Raw genomic sequence first — 21,740 nt, 5'->3', positions numbered from 1 at the left:
ACTTCTCAGCTCCTGCTGGCGGTGCTTTCACACTAGTGGTAGAATGAGACGGAGTCTACAATCCACACAAGTGGCTCAGGTAATGCAGCTCATCCAGGATGACACATATGAGGCATTGCCGTACTCGGGAGAAATTGGGGCACAGATTTTGGGGTGCTTTGTCTCCTTTATTCCTTGTGAAAATGAAAAATTTTGAGCCAGAACTACATGTTTGTGTAAAAAAAAATGTAATTTTTCATTTTCACAGCCCAATTGTACCAAAATTGGTGAAACCCCTGGGGGTTTGAAATGTACACTATACCCCTAGATGAATTCCCTGAGGGGTGTAGTTTGCAAAATGGGGTCACTTGTGGGGGGGTTCCACTGTATTGGTGCTTCGGGGGTCTTGCTAATGCGACATAGCACCCACCATTCATTCCACCAGAATCTGTGCTGCAAAATCCAAATATCACTCCTTCCCTTCTGAGTCCTGCCATGCACCCAAATGGTATTTTTTGGTCACATATGAGGCATTGCCGTACTCGGGAGAAATTGCGGCACAGATTTTGGGGTGCTTTGTCTCCTTCATTCCTTGTGAAAATGAAAAATTTTGAGCCAGAACTGCATTTTTGTGTAAAAAAATGTAATTTTTCATTTTCACAGCCCAGTTGTACCAAAATTGGTGAAACCCCTGGGGGTTTGAAATGTACACTATACCCCTAGATGAATTCCCTGAGGGGTGTAGTTTGCAAAATGGGGTCACTTGTGGGGGGGTTCCTAACTTTTAGCATCTTATGGTGCCTAGAAACCTACATGGTGCCTAAAAAATAATCTCATAAAAAGGAGGCTCCAAAATCAAGTAGGTGCTCCTTCTATTATGAAGCCTGTGGTTTGGTAAACGTGCACACTAGGGCCACATATAAGATATTTATGAAAACAAAAGAATTGGGGGAATCAATTTTTAGTCACATTTCTCTAGTAAAATCTACTGTGTTCCTTAGAAAAATGTATTAAAATTGAAAATCTGCAAAAAAAATGAAATTTTGAAATTTCACCTACACTTTGTTTTAATTCCTGTGAAACACCTAAAGGGTTAACAAACTTCCAAAATGCTGTTTTGAATAATGTGAGGGGTGCAGTTTTTGAAATGGCATCATTTATGGGGGTGTCTCACATACAAGTCCCTCAAAGTCACATCAGAACTGAACTGGTCCCTAAAAAAATCAGTGTTTGAAATTTTCTTGAAAATTTGAGAATTTGCTATTCATATTTTAAGCCTCCTAGTGTCCAAAAAAATTAAAAGGAGGTTGAAATAATGATGGCAACATAAAGTAGACATATGGTCTTTGTTAGTTATTAACTATTTTGAGTGGTATGATTATTTGTCTCACAAGCAGAAAATTTAACATTTTGCTAATTGCAAAATTTTCAATTTTTTTTACGACATTTTGGTATTTTTCACAAAAAAACAGACTGTATCGACCAAAATTTACCACTAACTTGAAGTACAATGTGTCACGAGAAAACAATCTCAAAATCACTGGGATAAGTAAAAGCAAAAAAAAGTTATCCCCACATAAAGTGATACATGTCAGATTTGAAAAAAAGGGCTCTGTCAGGAAGGCAAAAACAGGCTGCGGCGGTAAGGGGTTAATAGATGCATGCAGTGTCTAATCCACGCTGCCCTCCCTCACCCAGCGTGGGACACGCCGGCCCTGGGTGGGATGTAGGACCTTCCTAAATAAGGAACGTCCTGCGAAAATCAAGACCGTTGGGAGGATGGCATTATGCCACACACCACAATACCCCTGACACAAGATTCTGCACATAATGTCCCACAGTAATGCTGGGTACACACCAAAACGATTTGGATTGGATGCAAATCGTATGCAAATAGGATCGTACGATTTGCATACGATCCGATCCCCTCTGTATTCAGATGAATGGATCTTTTACAGATCCTACCTGCAGCAGGTAGGATCGGATTAGGATCCAATTCAGATCCAACCAAACGATTTGGACCAAATCTGCATCCAATCAGCATCCAATCAGTCTGAATTGGATCCAGATTGATGGGATTGTGCCAAAAATCGTTTTGGTGTGTACCCAGCATAATGCTTCTAATAAAATGTAATTTGCCTGCTTATTGCCAGGGGTTAATTATCGTTGCCAAGAGATAATTGCTTGCTGCCAGGGGTTAATGCTCATTGCCAAGGGGCACTGCTTGCCCACCTGCACAGATCTACAGCGTTACCCTGAAGTGCCGGGAGTGCTTAGTGCGGTGCTCCCGGTCAGACACTAGAGATCAAATATGACTTCTAGCGTCTGTCTCCTCCAAAGTGAGGAGAGCGGGCCTGCGGGGGAAAGCAGTGGAGAAAGACGGCGGAGTGCAGAGGAAGGTGGCGGCAACGGGCAGAAAGCAGTGGTTAAGCCACCCAAATTGCTCAGGCGAGTTACCGGTAGCTTGCGAGCAACAGGTTGGAGACCACTGATCTAGGGAATGCAGAGAAAGCACATTATCATGTGGGAGATGTGAGACAGTTAATTTTCAATTGGATTGCAATCAGGACTCTGATATGGCCAAACCATGTTCTTTAGCACCTGTTTTTTTAAATTGATCATACTTTTTGCAAAGACTGGAGGTATGTTTTGGGTCCTTCTCTATCTAAGTGTAAAATCACAACCAATAAGGTTGGTGCCAGTAGGGATAGTATGGCACACCAGTATGTTGTAGTCCATCATTCCTTTAATATTTATGAAGTCACCAACTGCTTAGCCTCAAAAATATCCCCAGACCATAATCAAACCTCCCCACGCTTGACTGGGAGCTGAATGCAAGCGGGAAGCATGTGATCTCCGGTCTTATAATGAATGAAATTAAATTATCTTGGACACAAACACCTCAAACTGCACTTAGTCTGTGAAAATAATTTTCTGCCACTGACTAGTGGTCACGCTCCTGTGCTTTTAAGCAATAGCCTTCTTTTTATTTAAAAGCTTAAGCAATGGTTTTAGGGCTGCAACACATCCCTTCAATCCAATGGGCTGGCATTTGAAGCTCATGAGTAACACGCTTTTCTTCCTCATTTCCATCAGATCAGCATGGATCTGACCAGCTGTTTGGAATCAGTCCTGTTTGGAACACACTCTGATAAATTCACCTCCTGTTAGTGGTTACTTGAAGAAGTTGGTATAGGTTGTGGGCGATTAGGTACACTGTTGTTCACAGCATATTGCTTGGCATTGCACACCAGACAGAAAAATATTCTCCAGGTGAGCAATTTCACTCAAACTATGCCCTGCATTTCTCAAAGCAACGCTGGCAGATTACTTTTCGATGGATAAGTCCTTCCCGGGACCCATGTGCTAGACCACCTTTCACTAGTGGTTAAAGTATCACAATACAAGGCAAACACCAGAAATCTTCCTCAGTGTAAGTACTGATGAATCTGTTTCAAGACAGCATTGGGCATGTATCAGATCACTATGAGCACTTCGTGACTCTGTGGGTGTAAGTGGTTTCTTTTATCGTACATTATGCAGCTATTACCGTACCTTCCAACGCTTTTACCTTAGAGGTATCTCTGTGCAAGTCATATCAGGTGGCCCCATTTTAGTGCAAAACACATGTATAAAGTTAATTCTTTACCAAAAATTCAATGCAAAGGAATGAGCTATAGAAATAAAAATTTTTTTTTAAAATCTTCATATAAATAATATTGCCATTGAAAGTAAGGTTAAGACAATGGTATTACAGCAACATACAGTATGATCTTCTGGTTCATATAAGGTAATGCTCTATCATGACCCCTTCTTTTTGGTGACCTTTAGGATTTTTTTTACCTTCAAGGCATTTTCCAGCCATGTATCGTTTTAGACTACTCTTAAAACAGAACAAAGGATTAAAGAAATAAATAAATAAAAAAGTGACAAAATATAATAAAAGGAAATCCCATTCTTTATAAAATTTGTCAGCACAGTCACAGAACAGACCAATACCCCAGCAATCAGGTTACCCCTATTGCATACATTTTTTACTTATGAGGCATTTGGTAAATAGGGATTTTATTTTAGCACGAAAATAGGACATAAAAATTAATAATATAGCATTATGACAAAGCACCATCGCTGAACTAAAATTCAAACACCATTTGCTAATCTTAGCCCTTTCATTTTCTCTCCTCCATTTTGGGGGAGTTTTAGTTTATATAAAAATATTATTCGCTGTTAAGTAACAATTACATTATTTTTTCTTTACTGCTTAACAATCAGTACTCTAAATGCCCCAAAAACTATGCGATTTGGGTCTAAATTGCATGTGTAGGACATCCGATCTGATGCGCATTATATCGGAGTTCAGACAGGGTGCACATAAAATGTGCTTGACAGAGCTGGGCTGAGAGCCGGCAGGTTGAAATCAGGGATGCGGGTGGAGTGCACTGCAAGCTGATGCAGAGAGGCAGATGGGAGGAGCCGGGCAGAGGGCAAAAATACAACAAAACCCATACAATAGAATGGGCAGCCACGGATTGGCTGAGAGCTCTCTCAGAGAATCAGTGGCGTTCAATTCCTTTGTATGTTTTTATTTGCAGCGCGGCTCCCGGCTCCTAAGTCTCCCTGCAAAGTTTCTAGCTGACCAATCATTAAGATGGTGATGTTAAGTAAACTCTGACCCTGGCTAAATTGTTGTGTCTCCTATACAAACAGGAGCCTACAGTAGCTTAATAAATACACAAGGGTGGTTCAATAAGTAAGTAACAAGACCTCTCATACAGTATGTGTAATGTTCTCTATTTCATTCCAATTTCCAACACAGAAAAAAAAAAACCCCAAAAACTAAACAAAACGCAGATGCACATTCTAAAGCTAAATTAGGCTGGTAATCAATCATTGATGGCCAAAAATATGAGCCCTCCTACCATGGTCAGGTAATAGCATATTGGTTTCGTTATTGGTGTTTAAATAAAGAAACCATGTTTAGATTAACTGAAAGAATGTCGACTAACTCAGTATATTTTCTACATATCATTTACCTAAAACCAAAACAGTGAAATTGGAATAGGCAGATGAAAATGATACATTTAAAGCTTTCCATATGCATTGATAATTTGGACAGTGATGGCCATTTGGCCCTCAGGATGTGTGACTGGAATACTCAGAGCCAGAATGTCCACATGTGATTGGGGCTATCAGTACCAGATTCCCTAACAGTGATTTCAAGACAATCTGGAATTAAACTGGTCAACAAAATCTCTGCATATATGGCTAGCATATGGCTTATTGCTTTAGACCAGCGGTTCTCAAACTGTGGTTCCTGAACTTCTCAGCATGGGGTCGTGACTCCATGTTGCTGACCATCAGGCTGATGACTTTTCTAATCTCAGTCAGTGATTCAAGGAGTCTGAAATATCTGTTGAATTGTCTGTTATTTTAGCCTCATCCCATCATGTTGTGCCTCCACATTGCTGCCATGTATGTGCTGTCTGCTGGCTACACATGTGACATGATGACCTTCTGCAGTAACTTGCTGGGGTCCCATAATTATTTTTATTGTATAATGGGGTCCCAGAGTAAAATAGTTTGAGGACCCCTGCTTTAGACAAAGTTGTTGCTATACAGGACGAAGTGCATTAAACCATCCAAAAAGTGGACAAGTTTACCATAATCATACACTAGTATATTAAGGCATTTTAACCATGATCTTACCCTGGACATTGTGAGTCTGGAGTACCATAGGTGTGGCATATAGCCTCTAGAACTTGCAGCTGTATTATCAAATGCAATGGGTTCATAAGTTGCTTGTACAGGACATGAATTTTCAGTGAGAAATTAGTGTTGTACCCCTTTACACTACAGTTCTAGGTCCAGCCTTGATCACTGAACACCGATGTCAAGCCGTAGCACAGGGATATGGTATAAAGAGTCGACATGGAAAAGGTCAACAGACGAAAGGTTGACATGCAAATGGTCGACACATGGAAAAGGTACCACAATTAGTGTACCACGGCACGCTTAATAACCGGTAAACTGGCCCTGGGTTATTGCTGGGGCTTCCCTTGGCTCTCCATACAGTGTAAACTGGACCCAGGTTGGATGACCCGGTTCACCAGTTTACACTGCCCCATTACAAGAGTTCATCCCTGCTCTGTACCCCGGTTGGAATGCCCGGTCAGTCTACCTGTGTTTTTCCATCAGCACCCTTTTACGCTAAAAGGTGACCTGGGCAGTGTTCAAGTGGTATAAGTAATAAACAAACTACTACTACATGGACTAAACTAAAATTAAAGCAACATCTTCTTGTAAAGTACTTAGCCATCATGTAAGATTGTAGACACATAGCCTATCACGCAAGAGAAAACTCATAATTATTCATAAGAATTTGTTTCATGTAATAAACTTGGTATTTTGTATAAACTTAAATACTATGTTACCATAGTTTTCAGAAAACACATGTATTATATAAATAAAGAAACAGACTAGCTTGTATTGGTTCCCTCGAAAATTATATTTATATATAAGTCACATGTCCTGCTGTCCGTGTCTTCGAAGTAAAACGTCTGCGAGCTTTTTGTTATTCGCTACCTTGAAGAGGATACACAGGAAAAACTGCTCATTCAGAAAAATTTGGAAAACACATTAGAACAATAAACTAGGCCAACAAGCTCATTCCAAATTATATCAACAGTATGTTTACTACGTATGAGAAAATAGAATTCCTTTGGTTTTTGTTAAATTATGAAAGTTGCATTGTTAAATTGGGTATTTGTTTAGTTTCACGGCGGCAGCGCATGCCGCTCTAGCTATGAATCTTGTCAGCTTGCCAAACTGCATCACTTCTCTAAACTACGTTATCAGCAGAGCGCCTGTTTGAATCCTGGCAGCTCGCCAGCTGCCTAACATCTGTAATCTACATTATCAGCGTCCTACGCTGACTCCGCCGCAGCCCATCGCTGCTACTCCTAAGCTCCTGTCAAGCCTAGTGAGCACCTCTCACACAGCGCTGGCGCCCGCATGATAGCCTCTCTTCTGTGGAGAGGGGATCATGCGGGCGCCGGCGGAGAGTTGCTCCATCTGTGTGATACGTAGGAGTGTCTCAGATGCTCCAGCAATGAGACGCTCCTGCTTCTGAGTAGCGCGCGCCTCTCGTGTCCAAAGAGGGGGTGTGGACGCAATTGCGTATCATGCACAACAAAGGAGGCATTTGCCAGTGCTCCATGTTACATACTGGCATTTGATACCCCCACTATCCACGGCAGCCTGAAGCATGGCGAGCGCAGCGTTATGCGTCCTCCTGACCTTTTCATACGCCCTCCATCCACGTTGGCGTGGAGCTGATTTTATATAGTGTGGCGAGCGCAGCAAGCCACCGAGCCTGAAGCGTGGCGAGCCCCGCGAGGGGACGCGGAATACATGTGAAATTATCCGCGTCCCCTCACTGTGCTCGCGACGCTTCGGGCTCGGTGGCTCACTGCACTCGCCACACTACATAAAGTCAACTCCACGCCAACGTGGATGGTGGGGGTATGAAAAGGTCGGGAGGACGCGTAACGCATGCGCTCGTCACGCTTCGGGCTGTCGTGGATAATGGGGGTGTTTCAGGAACATATTCACACCTGTCATATCATACATCTGAGCAATAGCTATTCAGAGGTCAGAGGCAGGAGCGTCTCATTGCTGGAGCATCTAAAACGCTCCTACGTATCACACAGCGTAGGACGCTGATAACGTAGATTACAGAAGTAAGGCAGTTGGCGAGCTGCCAGGATTCAAACAGGCGCTACGCTGATAACGTAGCTTATGGTGTGTACACACGTTAGATGTGCCTTAAGATCCTATCCACGATCTGATCAGATAGGATCGTGGATAGGATCCTAAGGCACATTCGATTTGCATCCTATCTTGACTATATAGTGCAGATCTGCACTATATAGACAAGGCAACCAAGACTTTCTGGCTTCCGATACGTGAACGCGCATCGGGATCGGATCGGGATCGCAAGGGTTAAAACCCTTGCGATCTGCATCCGATGCCGATCCGATGTTGACTATATCGTCAACATCGGAAAGGAAATCGGACCGTGTGAACACAGCATTAGAGAAGTAAGGCAGTTTGGCAAGCTGCCAAGATTCAGCTAGAGCGGCATGCGCTGCCGCCGTGAAACTAAACAAGTACCTTAAATTGTTTAGACTAGTGGCATGCTCAGATAAAATAGAAGATTTAGAACAAATACAGTAGATTCTTGTACAACATCTCAGTAATAAAAATGCATGGGAAGTTACACAACCAAAACTCGCATAACCTGTCTTTTGTAACAGGTACAGTTTTGACTTGTTGGGTACACAGTTGCTAAACAACTACAGGTTGAGTATCCCCTATCCGAAATGCTCGGGACTGCGAGCATTTCGGATAGGGGAATTTTCCGGTTTTTAGAATATTTTTTTTTAAGCCATACTTACCTGTCCCCTGATGGTCCCCGGGCGTCCCCCGGCGTCCGCAGCAGGCCTCCGGCATCTTCTCCTGGTCTCCAGCGGTCCCAGGAATGCATTGTGCGAGTGTGCGCGCGCACCGGTGACGTCACCGGCGCGCGCACACTCGCGCAATGCATTCCTGGGACCGCTGGAGACCCTGGAGAAGATGCCGGAGGCCTGCTGTGGACGCCCGGGGACTTGGTAAGTATGAAAAGAGGGTTAGGGGTTAAAAAAAAAAAAAAAAAAATTCGAATGATTCCAAAAACCACGGTTTTTGGAATAATTCGGATAAGGGATGCATGGATAGGGGATACTCAACCTGTACAATATACATAAGAATTAGCCTCTTATGGTGAATTCACATCTGCCCAGAAAATGCCACATGACAAAAACAAAATACACTCTGTTTCTAACGCTGTCCCTCACTTGTGCTTAACCCGTGTACCTGATAGATGATGAGCATAAGCACCCATTATAAAACAGTGCCACCCTTTCTGCAACAGCTGGCAATATTGAGCCCAGATTAATAATGAATAGCAAAGGCACCATCTGACATAAAAAAAAAAAAAGATATAAAGTTCAAGCTACAGCTCAGAGCGCAAGCCTATGGAAGGGACAGCTGTCGCCAAAAGCAGTTGTAAAACGTTTCATAAAGAAAATATTTGCATAGCTTGCATAAAATATTTTTTATTAATTCTTTAGAATATAACCTCATTAATAAAATGCTGTTGGTAAAGCAACACAGGAAGAAAAGGTGGGTTTTAACAATCTTGTTTTAAATGACAATTTTCAACTAATAGAACTGAATTCTGATAAAACAATTTGCGGTTTAGCTAATAAACTAGACTGACTTTGAGAGAAAGAATAATACAATTCAAGAGTAATAAGAGATGTAACTCAGTAAGAGGAAAGCAAACCATATCGGTCTATGAGCCAGCTATCATTATCAACACAAGATTTCCCTTGTCCTTTGCCAAGTACCAAACATAGGAATATTAAATAAAATCATGGCAAAATAGCATTTAAATGGCTTTACATTTTATTCTCCACAATTGACCTCTTGTTTAATGAAAGTGCTGTATCACAATGTTACACAGGTGTATGGAAGGACAAGGTGGAACATTCAGAATGATTGGTCCCTGTCCCGCAGGGCTGGCAGCATAAACCCACCTGCCACTCTTATACAAAGCACACAATTTCCCCAGCATTTTTGTAAACCTATTTTTTGTTACGTATTGCTTTACCAAAAAATATAATGCTAAATTAAATCAAAACATTAAGGCATCGTATAAATGAGCTAAATGAATGCCTCCTATGACTCACTAGGAGGCAGACAGCTAGAGCGTCTTTTACACGTTTAAGCAGTCCTCAGAGACCCCCTGGGCAGCAAGCTCTGCAAGGACATTGTCTAGGTAGTTTGGATCAGGATAGCCGTGTCCAGTCACGTTTGAGGTCATTTCAGTCTTGTGGTGGATTTCATTCCATACTACAGTGTCCGATTCACCCGTTGTGCTGGAAACACCAATAGTGAAAATCAATCTTCTAGACCAGGCCAGTTTTAACAGCTCCAATACCTAGAGAAATCAAACAAATAATCTGAATAAAGTAGTTACACACACACACACACAGAAATAAAAAGCTTTGTTGCATCTTATGCCTCCAGATTACATTTATTGCATGTTCTGTGACTGCTGCATTGAGCATTCATGTTTTTGTTGTATATGTAGTTGCTATGTTGATGGTTGCAGTGAGAATGATGAATCATCCGGTGCGACCGACGTCACTCCTCCTGCGACTGGAAATGCTGCGCCTTCTGCACCATTTGGGGGTTATTGAGGTATGTAATGTTTTGTATGGATTTTGCTCCTGAAAATGCTGCTTGGAGTGTTGCATGTTTCCACTACAAAACGTGTTATGGGGACTACCCACATAGCGGTTTAGGGGCATTGCGACAGCAATGTGCGGCCCCACGCGGCGCTATCCCCCCGGCGATTAATATCCAGCTGGATAAATCTAAGTAATCGCCAGGGTCAGGGTTCTCAAGGAGAACACTGTCGCTGGCAGATCACTCAGCACACAACGCTGAGTGATCTTGCTGAGCATTCTGAGCGATCTGGCATCGCTCAGAACACTAAGCATGGTCGCTACATGTGTAGGCCAAATTAAAATAATTCAAGAAAGCAATTTGTTTGAAATATCACTATAATCCAATTATTTATGATCTTTTCTAAGGGCTACCAACTAATTTGTCCAGGCTATGGGGGCGATTCTGATTAACATGCAAAGCTGCGTAATTCGCAGCTTCGCGCATCATCTATGCGCAGCCCGCGCGAACGACCATCCCTGAATTCCTGCACTAATTTGAATCGCTGTTTAGCATAAACATACTTTTGCAGCAATTCGCCGCACCTGCTCCCACCAAGCGGCTGCACATGTGCATAAAAGTTTATACGCATACGCAGTGCCAAAATTCACCCCCCTGTGTGAATAAACAAGGGAGCAAATGGACCAGAATAAGGTCCTATTTTGGAACATCTTTGGAGAATGAAGCCGGGCATACATTGCGCAATTATCAGCTTGATAATTGCTTAGTGATTTGATATCACTAATCAGGCGATTGGGCATGACAAATCTTTCAATATGTCCTACTGATCGGATACTGTATCTGGTAAGCCATGTAGGCACAGGGAGTGTGTGTGCCATATACACTGTGAGCCATCAGACTGACAAGATGTAAGTTTAAGGAAAAATGTAGGTCTATTCATAGTTTATTTGCTTTAAGCATTATTTCAATAAACGGTTGGGGTACCATGAACAAATTTGTATAAGTCGGTAGCATCCCCAGGTTTATAAAAATATTAGCCCAGGAGTGGTCTATAATGTAAGATACAGGGTTGGGTATCAAGGGATCCGGATCCTGAAAAGCAGAACTGGGCCAGCTACCTGAAGCAAACTCTACCATTTCAGAGCTTGTAGTACATGTCTATCCACAGGGTGTCTTGTCCTGTCTGACAGCTGTCACCGTCCAGACAGGTAGGGAGAGATTACAACATCCCTGTATCTTCTTCCGGACAGTTACAGTAGTAATGGTGTGAGGCAATATGGAATCAGAAGCTGCGTCAGATAACTTTGGCCCTTGTCATGTTGGGCTATGCAATCTTAAGAATTAGCCAATGGAGGGAGTAGAGAATGGGTGTTATGTGGCTGGTTGGTTAACAGCCTGACAGCTGCATTTTGTTCCAGCTGTTTGCAGTGCAATTTTTTTGCTAGGAGACAAAGGTACAGGGCACAGCTGCTGATTTATATAGCATAGAAAACCTTGCACGATTAACAGACAGTTATGTATAGTTATACTGTATATTCAATGTTAAATATGGAAAGATAAAAAGCATGGTAATGAATTGATTAAACGGATACAGTAAATAAAAACATATAAATGTACCACTGCTTGCAATGTAATACTATTTATCTCTGCTCCTTCAGCCACTCACAAGTGGACACCAAAATGACGACTCCTCCAAAGTAACAGGAGCTGGGTGCTGCAGAGTCTACAGAAGCAGGCTGCATACCTCGGTTATCGGTGGCTTCCCCGTGAAGCCATGCCCCCTAAGTCCAAGCAGGCTTCTGGACCTTGCACCTCCTCCTGCCCGTCCCCATGCCCACAGGGATAAACCTACACCCGCCACTCTCGTAGCATTACCCTAGCCATCCCCTCTTGCAGTTCAACACTGAACTCACCTTACCCATCATAGTCTACCCCTAACTGTCACTCTGGAGCGCTCAATACTTCACTTGGTGGATTGACTCCTCCCCCTCATGAGGAGGTGGGTAGAATGGGGTCCTTTGGCCAACTTGGAGTTAGCATCTACGGTGCTGCCACTGAATGTAAGGAGGCATTATTACGGTTCTAATAGGTTTTGATGTTGTGTCAGGTACAAGCTAAATGATGCATTAGTCTTTCCATTGTGTGTATTACACATACCTGTAAGCAATAAGCTTGTAAGGCTGGTCATACATTGAATGCACTCACTAAACATGGTAATTTATAATGAGAAGTGATACAATTGACAATACAATCACATTTATTATTTTGTGATGATGTTTCCTCTCTGTAATGTGCTCGGTAGTACTTCCTATTCACCACCAGGTGTCAAGTTTGCCACAGCTAATAATCACTACGGTACAGAGTGAATTTGTAAATATAGTTTTGAAAACTGAGAAGCAAACATTTTTATTCCTCATTAGGACCTGTAATGTTTACGTTATATAGGAAAAATATATATATATATTTTTAACATTTTTTATTTGAATGTATATAACAAATGTGAGCGACGCTAGCATTTTTAGCAATTTTTAACATCTCTCTCAGATGTTGGCACTGAAAGGGTTAATGAACAGTTTGAAAAATGTGATATTTATTTCAATACAATAAATAAAAATGCAGAATTCATTCATATTTTACTTATAAAAACATGTAATTTTGTTTTTTTGTATCATGAACTAGTGAAAAAAACCAAACCACATATTTAAATGAACGCAAAGAGGGGACTTCAATTGGCCATGGGACTTAGCACAGGCTTTAGACTAATACCCCTTTTACACCAAAAACCCTGGTCCGACCCTGGTCTTTGAACGCTGGAGTTTCCAGGGTCTGACCCTGCTTTATACTGCATTTACACAGCACTTCGACCTGGGTCTGCACCATTTACACTGAACCCGGGTCAGCCCTGCCTTTCCTTGTTGATATATCTATAGATATCTATATAGATCTATACATCTATATAGATCTATAGATCTATATAGATCTATAGATCTATAGAGATCTATATAGATCTATATAGATCTATATAGATCTATCTATATAGCTTGGAGGGGGTAGAGGGGGGAAGCTGTCCCCGGGTGCTGTGGGGGTAGAGGGGGGAAGCTGTCCCCGGGTGCTGTGAGGGTAGAGGGGGGAAGCCGTCCCCGGGTGCTGTGAGGGCAGAGGGGGGAAGCTGTCCCCGGGTGCTGTGAGGGCAGAGGGGGGAAGCTGTCCCCGGGTGCTGTGGGGGTAGAGGGGGGAAGCTGTCCCCGGGTGCTGTGGGGGTAGAGGGGGGAAGCTGTCCCCGGGTGCTGTGAGTAGGAGAGGGGTCCCTGCGGCTGCTGAGGGGAGAGGGGGTACCTGTCAGCCTGACACTATGATTGCCGGCGCTGCCGCTGCTGTATCTACCCCCGGCGGCCGATCCTTGCGGCGGATGGATAGTCAGTGTCGGTGGTCCCTCTGGCGCAGGGGAAATAGTACTATTTCCCCTGCGCCAGAGGGACCGCCGACACTGACTGTCCATCCGCCGCAAGGACCGGCCGCCGGGGGGAGATACAGCAGTGGCAGCGCCGTGTCAGGCTGGCCGCTGACAGGTACCCCATCTCGCCTCAGTAGCCGCAGGGACCCCCCTCCTCCCGCAGCACCTGGGGACAGCTTCCCCAGCGCTGCACGCTGTGGACCCGCAGCGGGACCATTTACACCGCCATTTACACGGGTCCCATCCGGGTTCTACCCAGGTCAGGACCTGGGTAGAGGACCCGTGTAAATGGACACGGATACCCCCCATTTACACCGCCGAGGATCCGGGTCTGACCCGCCGCTGACCCGGATTTTTCGGCGGTGTAAAAGGGGTATAACAGTGTAAGGCCTGGAGAGGTAGGCCTCGTGGCTAATGCATGGCAAGACTAAGATTCCAGGTTACAGGGTGAGAGCGAATTCACTTGCTGCATGCATTAAGCCCCGAGGGTCCACTTAACACAGATTTTTTTTATTTTTTATTATTATTATTTTTATTGACAGTAGAAAAATTTTCATACAATTTTAAAAACTTTTACATTACATCATATATTTTCTTAGTTCATGTATCAAAGGAATTCACAAATTAGTCCATTAATAAAACTTATTTTACCATGCATTATCTATGTTGTTATATACTGTATGCCCCTTGGTACTTCCCTTCCACCCTTTCCTTTCCTTCTTTCCTCCTTCTGCTTGACAGCTAACTTTTCCCCCGTCCCGGTATCCATTATCTTCCCTCCCTTCACCCTTATTTCTTATATAGTGTTCTTTCTCTTTCTCAAAAGGGACTTATTCCATTGGCCTCCCACCTCCATTTTGTACCAAGATGTCATTGATACCATTTTTCTAATTAATTCTCTGGTTGGGGGGGATCATTTTTTAATATAGGGAAGCCAAGTATCAAAAAAGTTTTTGATTTTTTTTATCTTTGTCTGTATTCATCTCTATCCAGTCCATCTGGTATAGATACGATATTCTCGGTTTTAATATTGTAATTGTAAGTGTATTAGCAGATGTCCATTGTGACAGGTTTGTCTTACGTGTAGCAGCTGCTATTTTAGCTATAAACTTCCGTTGCCCTTGCGACAGTCTATTATGTGTGTTAGTATATCCCATATGGCCCATTCTGGTGTGAGCTTTATCTTGATATCGTAACTATCTTGTATATGTATTGCTACCATCCTCCAATATTTTTGCACTTCTGGACAGTCATAGAGTGCAATGATACAAGTCTGCTCCCGGCATTAAACATTTAAAGCCGTTTGAGTCTGTAACTGTTCCCATTTGAAACCGTTTCTTTGGCGTATAGTATGCCCTGTGCAGCAGTTTGTATTGCATCTCCATGTATGATGCTGTCACTATATTTTTGTTAGTTCTGACAAATGCTGTCATCCCTGTCTTTATATCCTCCACCTGGGCCTGTCTTTTAATTTGTGTGTACAATAGGGCGGTAGTAATTCCCTTACTTATTGCCTGGCGTATTGCCAGATCCAGGCCCCCTGTTAGTTATTTTCCTATCAGGCTATTCAATATACTTGTCACATAGCTTCTTATCTTGAGGTAATTAAATTTTGAGATGTTTGTCTCTGTGTATTTCTCGCTTAAACTTTCATAAGAGAGCATTGATAAATCTTCCTGGTCCAACACATCGATTATATTCCTAATCCCTTCCTTCTTCCATTTAAAGGTATTATTCTTATTCTGTATGAGAGGTTCCTGTGTTTTAATATTGTAATGTACTGAGGAAAATACTGAGTTGTATGGAGAGAGACCCAGCCTTGCTCGGGACAATCTCCTTGCCTTACAGGTAGTGTTCAATAGTGGGTTCTCCAGTACATTAATTGGGAGTTTAGCTGGTTTAAACCACAGAAAAATGTATCCGGATTACCTTTCTTCCTTTGCTGTTGTCTGGAAGATAGCAGTTGCGAGGAAAGCCTCTGGCTGTGTAAGGCTTCCCTGGGTTTGGGTGCTCAGGTTCCTGCATAAAAATCATGTTTTACATTATAAGACTGGCAAACGACTTATGTATTACAGAATGAGTCTCCTATCACATATTCCAAAGTACAGAATATTGAGAAATACAGAATTGGGGAGGGGGGAGGTGTAGTTTTACTGAGATAGTGACAGCTTTGCTTTGTGATGGTTCAATATACACAAACTTTGTATTCATCAAAAACTTTTCTCACGAGAAAACCCCCCCCAGAACAGGCTGATTTATTAACACTGGTCATTATCGGGCCTATGTAATTATAGCTTGTTTTTGATTTATTCCAGGAGAAAAAGTGTCCCATTATCTTGCAATAACAAAGGATCTGGGATAAATTCCTGACTCCATGCATTATCGCAGCTCCGAGGGCAGTTTATCATACATTATGCTTTAGGTACCTGAGCTTCCCTCCCCACACAAAGACACCAGGCTATGTAGTGGACACGCATAGATAGGTACACAGCAACATGTCAGCTGCTGTTACATCTAAACTATTATACTTAATCTATGACAAAGGATTACAGCATCACAACTGAAAAATGTTGTTACGGTATGCATTGCCCCAGGCCATGATGGTGTTACAATTCTCATGTACCTGTATTCCTGGGTTAATGGTATAAATAATGTGGATTGTGCCACAATCTTCATGACCAGGCAAAGACTGCGGTATAACAAAAATGTCCATTTTTCCTTTTGGCTGTGTTCCAGTCTTCTCTCCATATATTGTCTTACAAGCTGGGCACTGCAAACTGCCATCCTACAAATGACAATTATAAAAGAGAATGGTTACTGTATATGCATTTATCTGAAAAGTTCAATGGTGCATGGCTAATACGGTGTACACACTGGGAAACAAACCAGGTGATTACTCACAATTTTGACCTTAGAGTAGAGTAAAGACATCAAAATTCAATAAAGCAGGAGTGTAAAACTTGTACCCCTTCCAGCCTACTTAGGACCAGCCATCATCTCCTATTCCATTTATTTACATGGCAAGACACGTTTTCTTACTTTGCACTGCATATTCAATGACCTTTCTGTCTGTTTCCAATGCAACAGCCGCCCATCAGACAGGTAACATCAGTAGTAGTTTCTAGCCAATAAAATCAACTCGGCAGCATCCCAAATAGAACACAGTGAGGTACTGTAGATGTACTATACACATTGTGCCACTATAGCTTTTCCTTCTTTGCCTCTTTACCAAGGTGAACCAGGAAGCCGTATTAATGAGATGTATTTATATCTCAGCCGCTGAAGTGGGAGAATGCCCAACGTACTGGCAATGCTCTAGAGCACCTGGCACCCCATTTCACACATGATGCCAATGCTTCTGTCTGCAGCCACTCTGGACAGCTGGGCTATTCATTTAACGGAAACAGTTACATCTGAGCCGTTGTTTAGTTGTTTCATCTGTCTTCCAGACTAATTTCAAAATGTAAAAAGGTCCCAGCTGTGCCGTTCGAATAATGCTGCCAAGTCCCTTATTCCGGTGCGGTAGCACTCCTCCACCCTCCAACAGTTAAGGATTGGTTGAGTAAAATGGATTACTTTATGGAAATGGTTATTTTAACTTCTGCAGATTATGCATTCTTCAGGAATACAAGGTTCTGCTCAATGGCTTTATAGACTGCAACCTTTAGGGATATTCTTACACCTGCCTCCTCAAAGGCCTCTATATAGTCTCCTTGAGTCCTCTGAGACTAACTCTTAAGGGGCGTACACAACAGGCGATTGCGATGCGTGGCCCGGCAGTGCCTCTATCACCTGGCCAAATAGTCAGTGCAGCCAAGAATATTCTTGCTACACTGTGCATTTGGCCGCAGCTCCCATGGCTGGCAGGATGTAGTTAGCCATCTCTGTCGGCTTAACTACATCTTGATACACACAGCACACAAAATCGCCAGGGCTGAGACCCGTGTGTACATGGCTTAACACTTGACTGTTGAAGTAACCCCCCTAGCATTCTGGATGGCTTTTGTCATGGATTAGGATTGATCCTTTTTTTTTTTTTTCACTCGGGAGCTATTCTATATTTCATACTTCTGTCCCCTACTTGTTCTCTCCTTTGTATCTTCATATTCCTTATTTTCCCTATTGTAACTCAATAAAAAAAAAAGTTTGCACTAAAAAAGGCAATTATGATTTTCTCGCCATGCGCCCCCGCCAGCCAACAGAGTGCGACAAAATGGGGTGCTTGCGCGCCCCTTCTGTCGGAAGCCCTGCGTGTCTCCCTGAAGCAGAGACTGGCAGGGAAGCACCCTGTCCCCACTGACGGAGACGAACTAGTGAGCTGCTTGCGCGTCCCCGTGTGCCGGCCCGCACACTGCCGCCCCCTCTGCCAGCGCTCACCAGCTAGGGGGATCTGGCAAGCACTCGGCAATGCTCATATGTTTAGAAAGCAGTTCTATAAATGAAGACAGATTGTAAGTAAAAGTAAGTGCTCAATTAAAGGAATATGGTGATGAGAAAAGAAGAATAAAAATGAATTAAAAAAACACAAAATTATAAAAACAAATATTACAAATAAATAAAAATTTAAATAAAAATAGAATTTGCACCTGTGAAAAGAAAAACAAGTTATTATTTTTTTCTTATTTTCTCCATCACCAAATTCCTTAGCACTCACTTTTACTTACAAAGGGTTCTGTATACTGTAGGGGTAGCCTACTCCAGTCCTTAAGAGCTACCAACAGTTCACGGTTTCCAGCTCACCTCGCAGGTACACAGGTGCACTCATTACTGACTAACTCATTTTAAAAGATCCACAGGTGGAGCGAAATACTTCACTTGTGATTCTGTGAGGAGACATGGAAAACATTAACTGTTGGTAGCTCTCAAGGACTGGAGTTTGCTCCCCTGCTCTAGACTTATCAGATAAGACCCAGCCACCTATGATTTTTACAGCTCGTCATCCACTACTGGACATCTAACTGTACGTTCATCATGTATCATCCATAAAACATTTGCAAATCACTAGCCCTCTTTACGGCACTAAATGCTTGTAGCAATCCACCCTCCACTGCAGGCACACTGTGTGTGTGTGTTACAGAACAAAAGGCAGCTTATAACGTGTCCCTGTTTATTCACAGAATGGATACATACTGTATATCGCTAAGATTGCAATATTATACTTTTCTTAGAAACCTTGTAAAATGTGCAATTTTTTTTTTTTTTTGGGTGCACATGGTTCTAAGCTACACAGAAAGTTAATCTGCACACAAACACAACTGATTTACACATTTCAAGCAAACCGGATGTTAAACAGTTCTTTTGTTCAGATGGGTTTAAAACCTGTTCTGCAGAAACCATTATTTATACAAGTTCAATAGGAATTGCAAAGAAGAAGAAAACAAGGGACTGGTAAAGTAGTAAGAGCCAGTTGAACATAGAGGCAATACCTTGTTCCCACTGTTATACATCTCAAACATGCAGAGCTGGTGGAATACATGACCACACTTTTTCAGTTTCCCAACAGCTGTAGGCTTGATGTTTTTGCTTTCTGAGGACTCGCTGTACCCTGATGCTGCAGACAGTGTCTCCATGCAGATAATACAATCCTTAAAGATAACAAATAAATTAAAAGGTATACATTTTTGCAAGAAAAAATACACACACACATACATATACATACATCTCTCTGATCAACTTAATGGTAATGTTATGAATGATATCAGACCTCTTCTGGAGGCTTCTGTATGTTTTCCAGGTATTTCTTCACAACTTGTTCTGGGTCAGCAGTATTGCCTACAATAAACATATTTAAAAACCTTAAGATTACATACACACATGTAACAAAAAGTATACTTACAGTATTTAGCTGTACTTGTACAACCATTTCTAAACTCCCATTGTCTCAGCACCACAGTATTTTGGAATTTATCTAGCATTACATGGGCAACAGTACTATTTTAGAATTGTTAAGTAGTACTAGGTGGAAAAAAGGCCTATTGTGATGCTTCAATATTCAATTTCTGAAGTTTTTGTCATATTTTGCCCATTATTTCATCTTTTTGTTGTTGTTGGCATAGGGAAAAAGCTTCGAAACCACCCCCAATTTCAACTGAAAATAGTCGAAAACATACAGATTTTCTGACCATACTGTATTTTTAGCCCAGGTGAAAAATCGAAACGACCTAAAAAACTGAAAAAAAAATGGAGATTTTTCACCGACAGCAGATTCTATATTTCAGTCAAAAAGAACGTACTATGACTGGGATGTGATTGGCTATTGGGAAATGTTGTGCTAATGCGGATTTATGCTATGCTGCTCGGACATATATTTGTATGATTCACAACAATATTTTTTGTAGAGGAGATAGGAAGTGGTTTTAGGTTTAACCGATTGTGAAAACATGCATAAATAAATTGTTTAAAACAAGGGAGCGAAGGTGACTTTTTAATGAAAGCAATGATTACATTTTAAGGCACAATTGCTATTGCCACTATATTAACCCCATAAAATATGTAACTTTGTTGAAATGCATTCACTTACGGCCCCCATACATCATGTTTGATTGGCCTCTTTACATCCGATTCCGAGGGATGGGCCGAGAAATCAGATGCAAAGTGTCCAAAATTGCAGGTGTTTGACCTCTGATCGAATTTAATGCGCGTACCCGTGTGCATCAGAGGTCAGTCGGAAGCCAGACCTGCAGAACATAGGATAAATCTGAACCCCATCAGCGGTACATCCTGGGTGCTTTTTAACACCTGTAATGTATCGCACCCTATTTCCTTTGAAGATCCCAAGTAGTCCTTTTACAGGCTATATATCGCATGCGATTTATCACATGTAAAACATGGCACATCAACAACCAAATCGGATATGGCGACTCTTCGGGAGCTGCTAGGGAAGGTCAAGGGAAATTGTGCCCAAGTTGTGGCTCAGACAACTCGTACAAATACTCAAAATAGATTTTTTTTTCTTAGTAAAATATTGTTTTTCCATAGTCAGAGTTGACCACCTGTGTATGCTAATGAAAAACAGAATAGGATTGTTTCATCCTTCATTGATATCATCATGTTCCAACGTTGAAACAATTGCCCTTTCCACCATCTTAATCTTATTGCTTCAAGAAAGAAAAAAAGTGGGGTAAAAGGACCTACAGTAAGCTAGCCTTTCCTCCCATCTGGTATTCCTCTGGACAGTCCGGAAATCATAGGATCTGTCCGCAGAGCACTTAATCCCACAAAGGCAGCAATCATAAAAGGTCATGGGGCGGTGCTAGCAACATTGCCACAGGAAGCGCATTCAGTCTCTGCTCCGCAGTAATCACTTGGGACTGTGATCCCTCATCCAGGATCAGACATCCATGGTCTGCTCTGCAGTTGTCCTGTCCCAAGTACTTCTTTCAATCCCCCAATCAAGCCACACTGTATTCTACATCCTCCCATCCCAAGGACCTGGCTAGCTCATTTCTCTTCGACCCCAATGCTCTTTTGTAATACGGACAGAGCTTTGAAGAAACCAGAGAGGATTATTTTCAACTTCTTCAAAGATTTTTTTATTTACTAAAGCTTTTCTGCACCTGACACCGGGGAAAGGAAGCATGAAAGGGACAGACAGCCTTCTGGTCAATCAAGCTTGCTGCCATGCATCTATCTTTCCAGACAAGTGGCCACGGAGTCCTTAGTCTCAATGTAATCACATCATATACTGCCAACTGTGAGCTTTCCTGCATCATACTGCCAACTGTGAGCTTTCCTGCATCATAAAATTTTGCCACTGTCCCCACTCTTCACCCCCTGCCAAAAAATGTTTGTCCCAGCCACCCAAAAAAAAAAAAAAAAAAAAAACATGGCTTCCAGTGAAACCAGTAAAAATATGCCCATAAATGTTTTTAAAATAAAGAATTTGCACCCACACATTCCAAAAAAGCCTGTATGGCCTCACTGCAGGAAAAGACTACCTTATACCTCAGTTTTGCAACCTGAACACCCAGACATTGGCTGCCACGAGCCTCCGTCCACGTGGTACCTAGGAGGA

The 21,740-nt window shown here is 42.3% G+C and overlaps 1 protein-coding gene across 2 annotated transcripts in view; it reads right to left on the bottom strand.

Annotated features, from left to right (window-relative positions):
* Window positions 1–9,114: 9,114 nt before the first annotated feature.
* Window positions 9,115–21,740, bottom strand: part of DTX2 (deltex E3 ubiquitin ligase 2) — an 80,082-nt gene continuing 67,456 nt past the window's right edge. For both annotated transcript variants that reach the window (XM_083173935.1, XM_083173936.1), the window contains 5 exons: window positions 19,431–19,498; window positions 19,153–19,311; window positions 16,350–16,511; window positions 15,656–15,745; window positions 9,115–10,021 (listed from right to left, as the gene is read on the bottom strand). In XM_083173935.1, the coding sequence (XP_083030061.1) occupies window positions 9,797–10,021; window positions 15,656–15,745; window positions 16,350–16,511; window positions 19,153–19,311; window positions 19,431–19,498 (704 nt within the window). In that variant the 3' untranslated portion in view covers window positions 9,115–9,796. The remainder of the gene's footprint in view (window positions 10,022–15,655; window positions 15,746–16,349; window positions 16,512–19,152; window positions 19,312–19,430; window positions 19,499–21,740) is intronic.

The sequence above is a fragment of the Crinia signifera genome, chromosome 2 (genome assembly GCF_055691185.1).
Source record: "Crinia signifera chromosome 2, ASM5569118v1, whole genome shotgun sequence".
NCBI lineage: Eukaryota > Metazoa > Chordata > Amphibia > Anura > Myobatrachidae > Crinia > Crinia signifera.
Note: the sequence above shows the minus strand (reverse complement) of the source record. Positions and strands in the feature narration are given on the sequence as shown.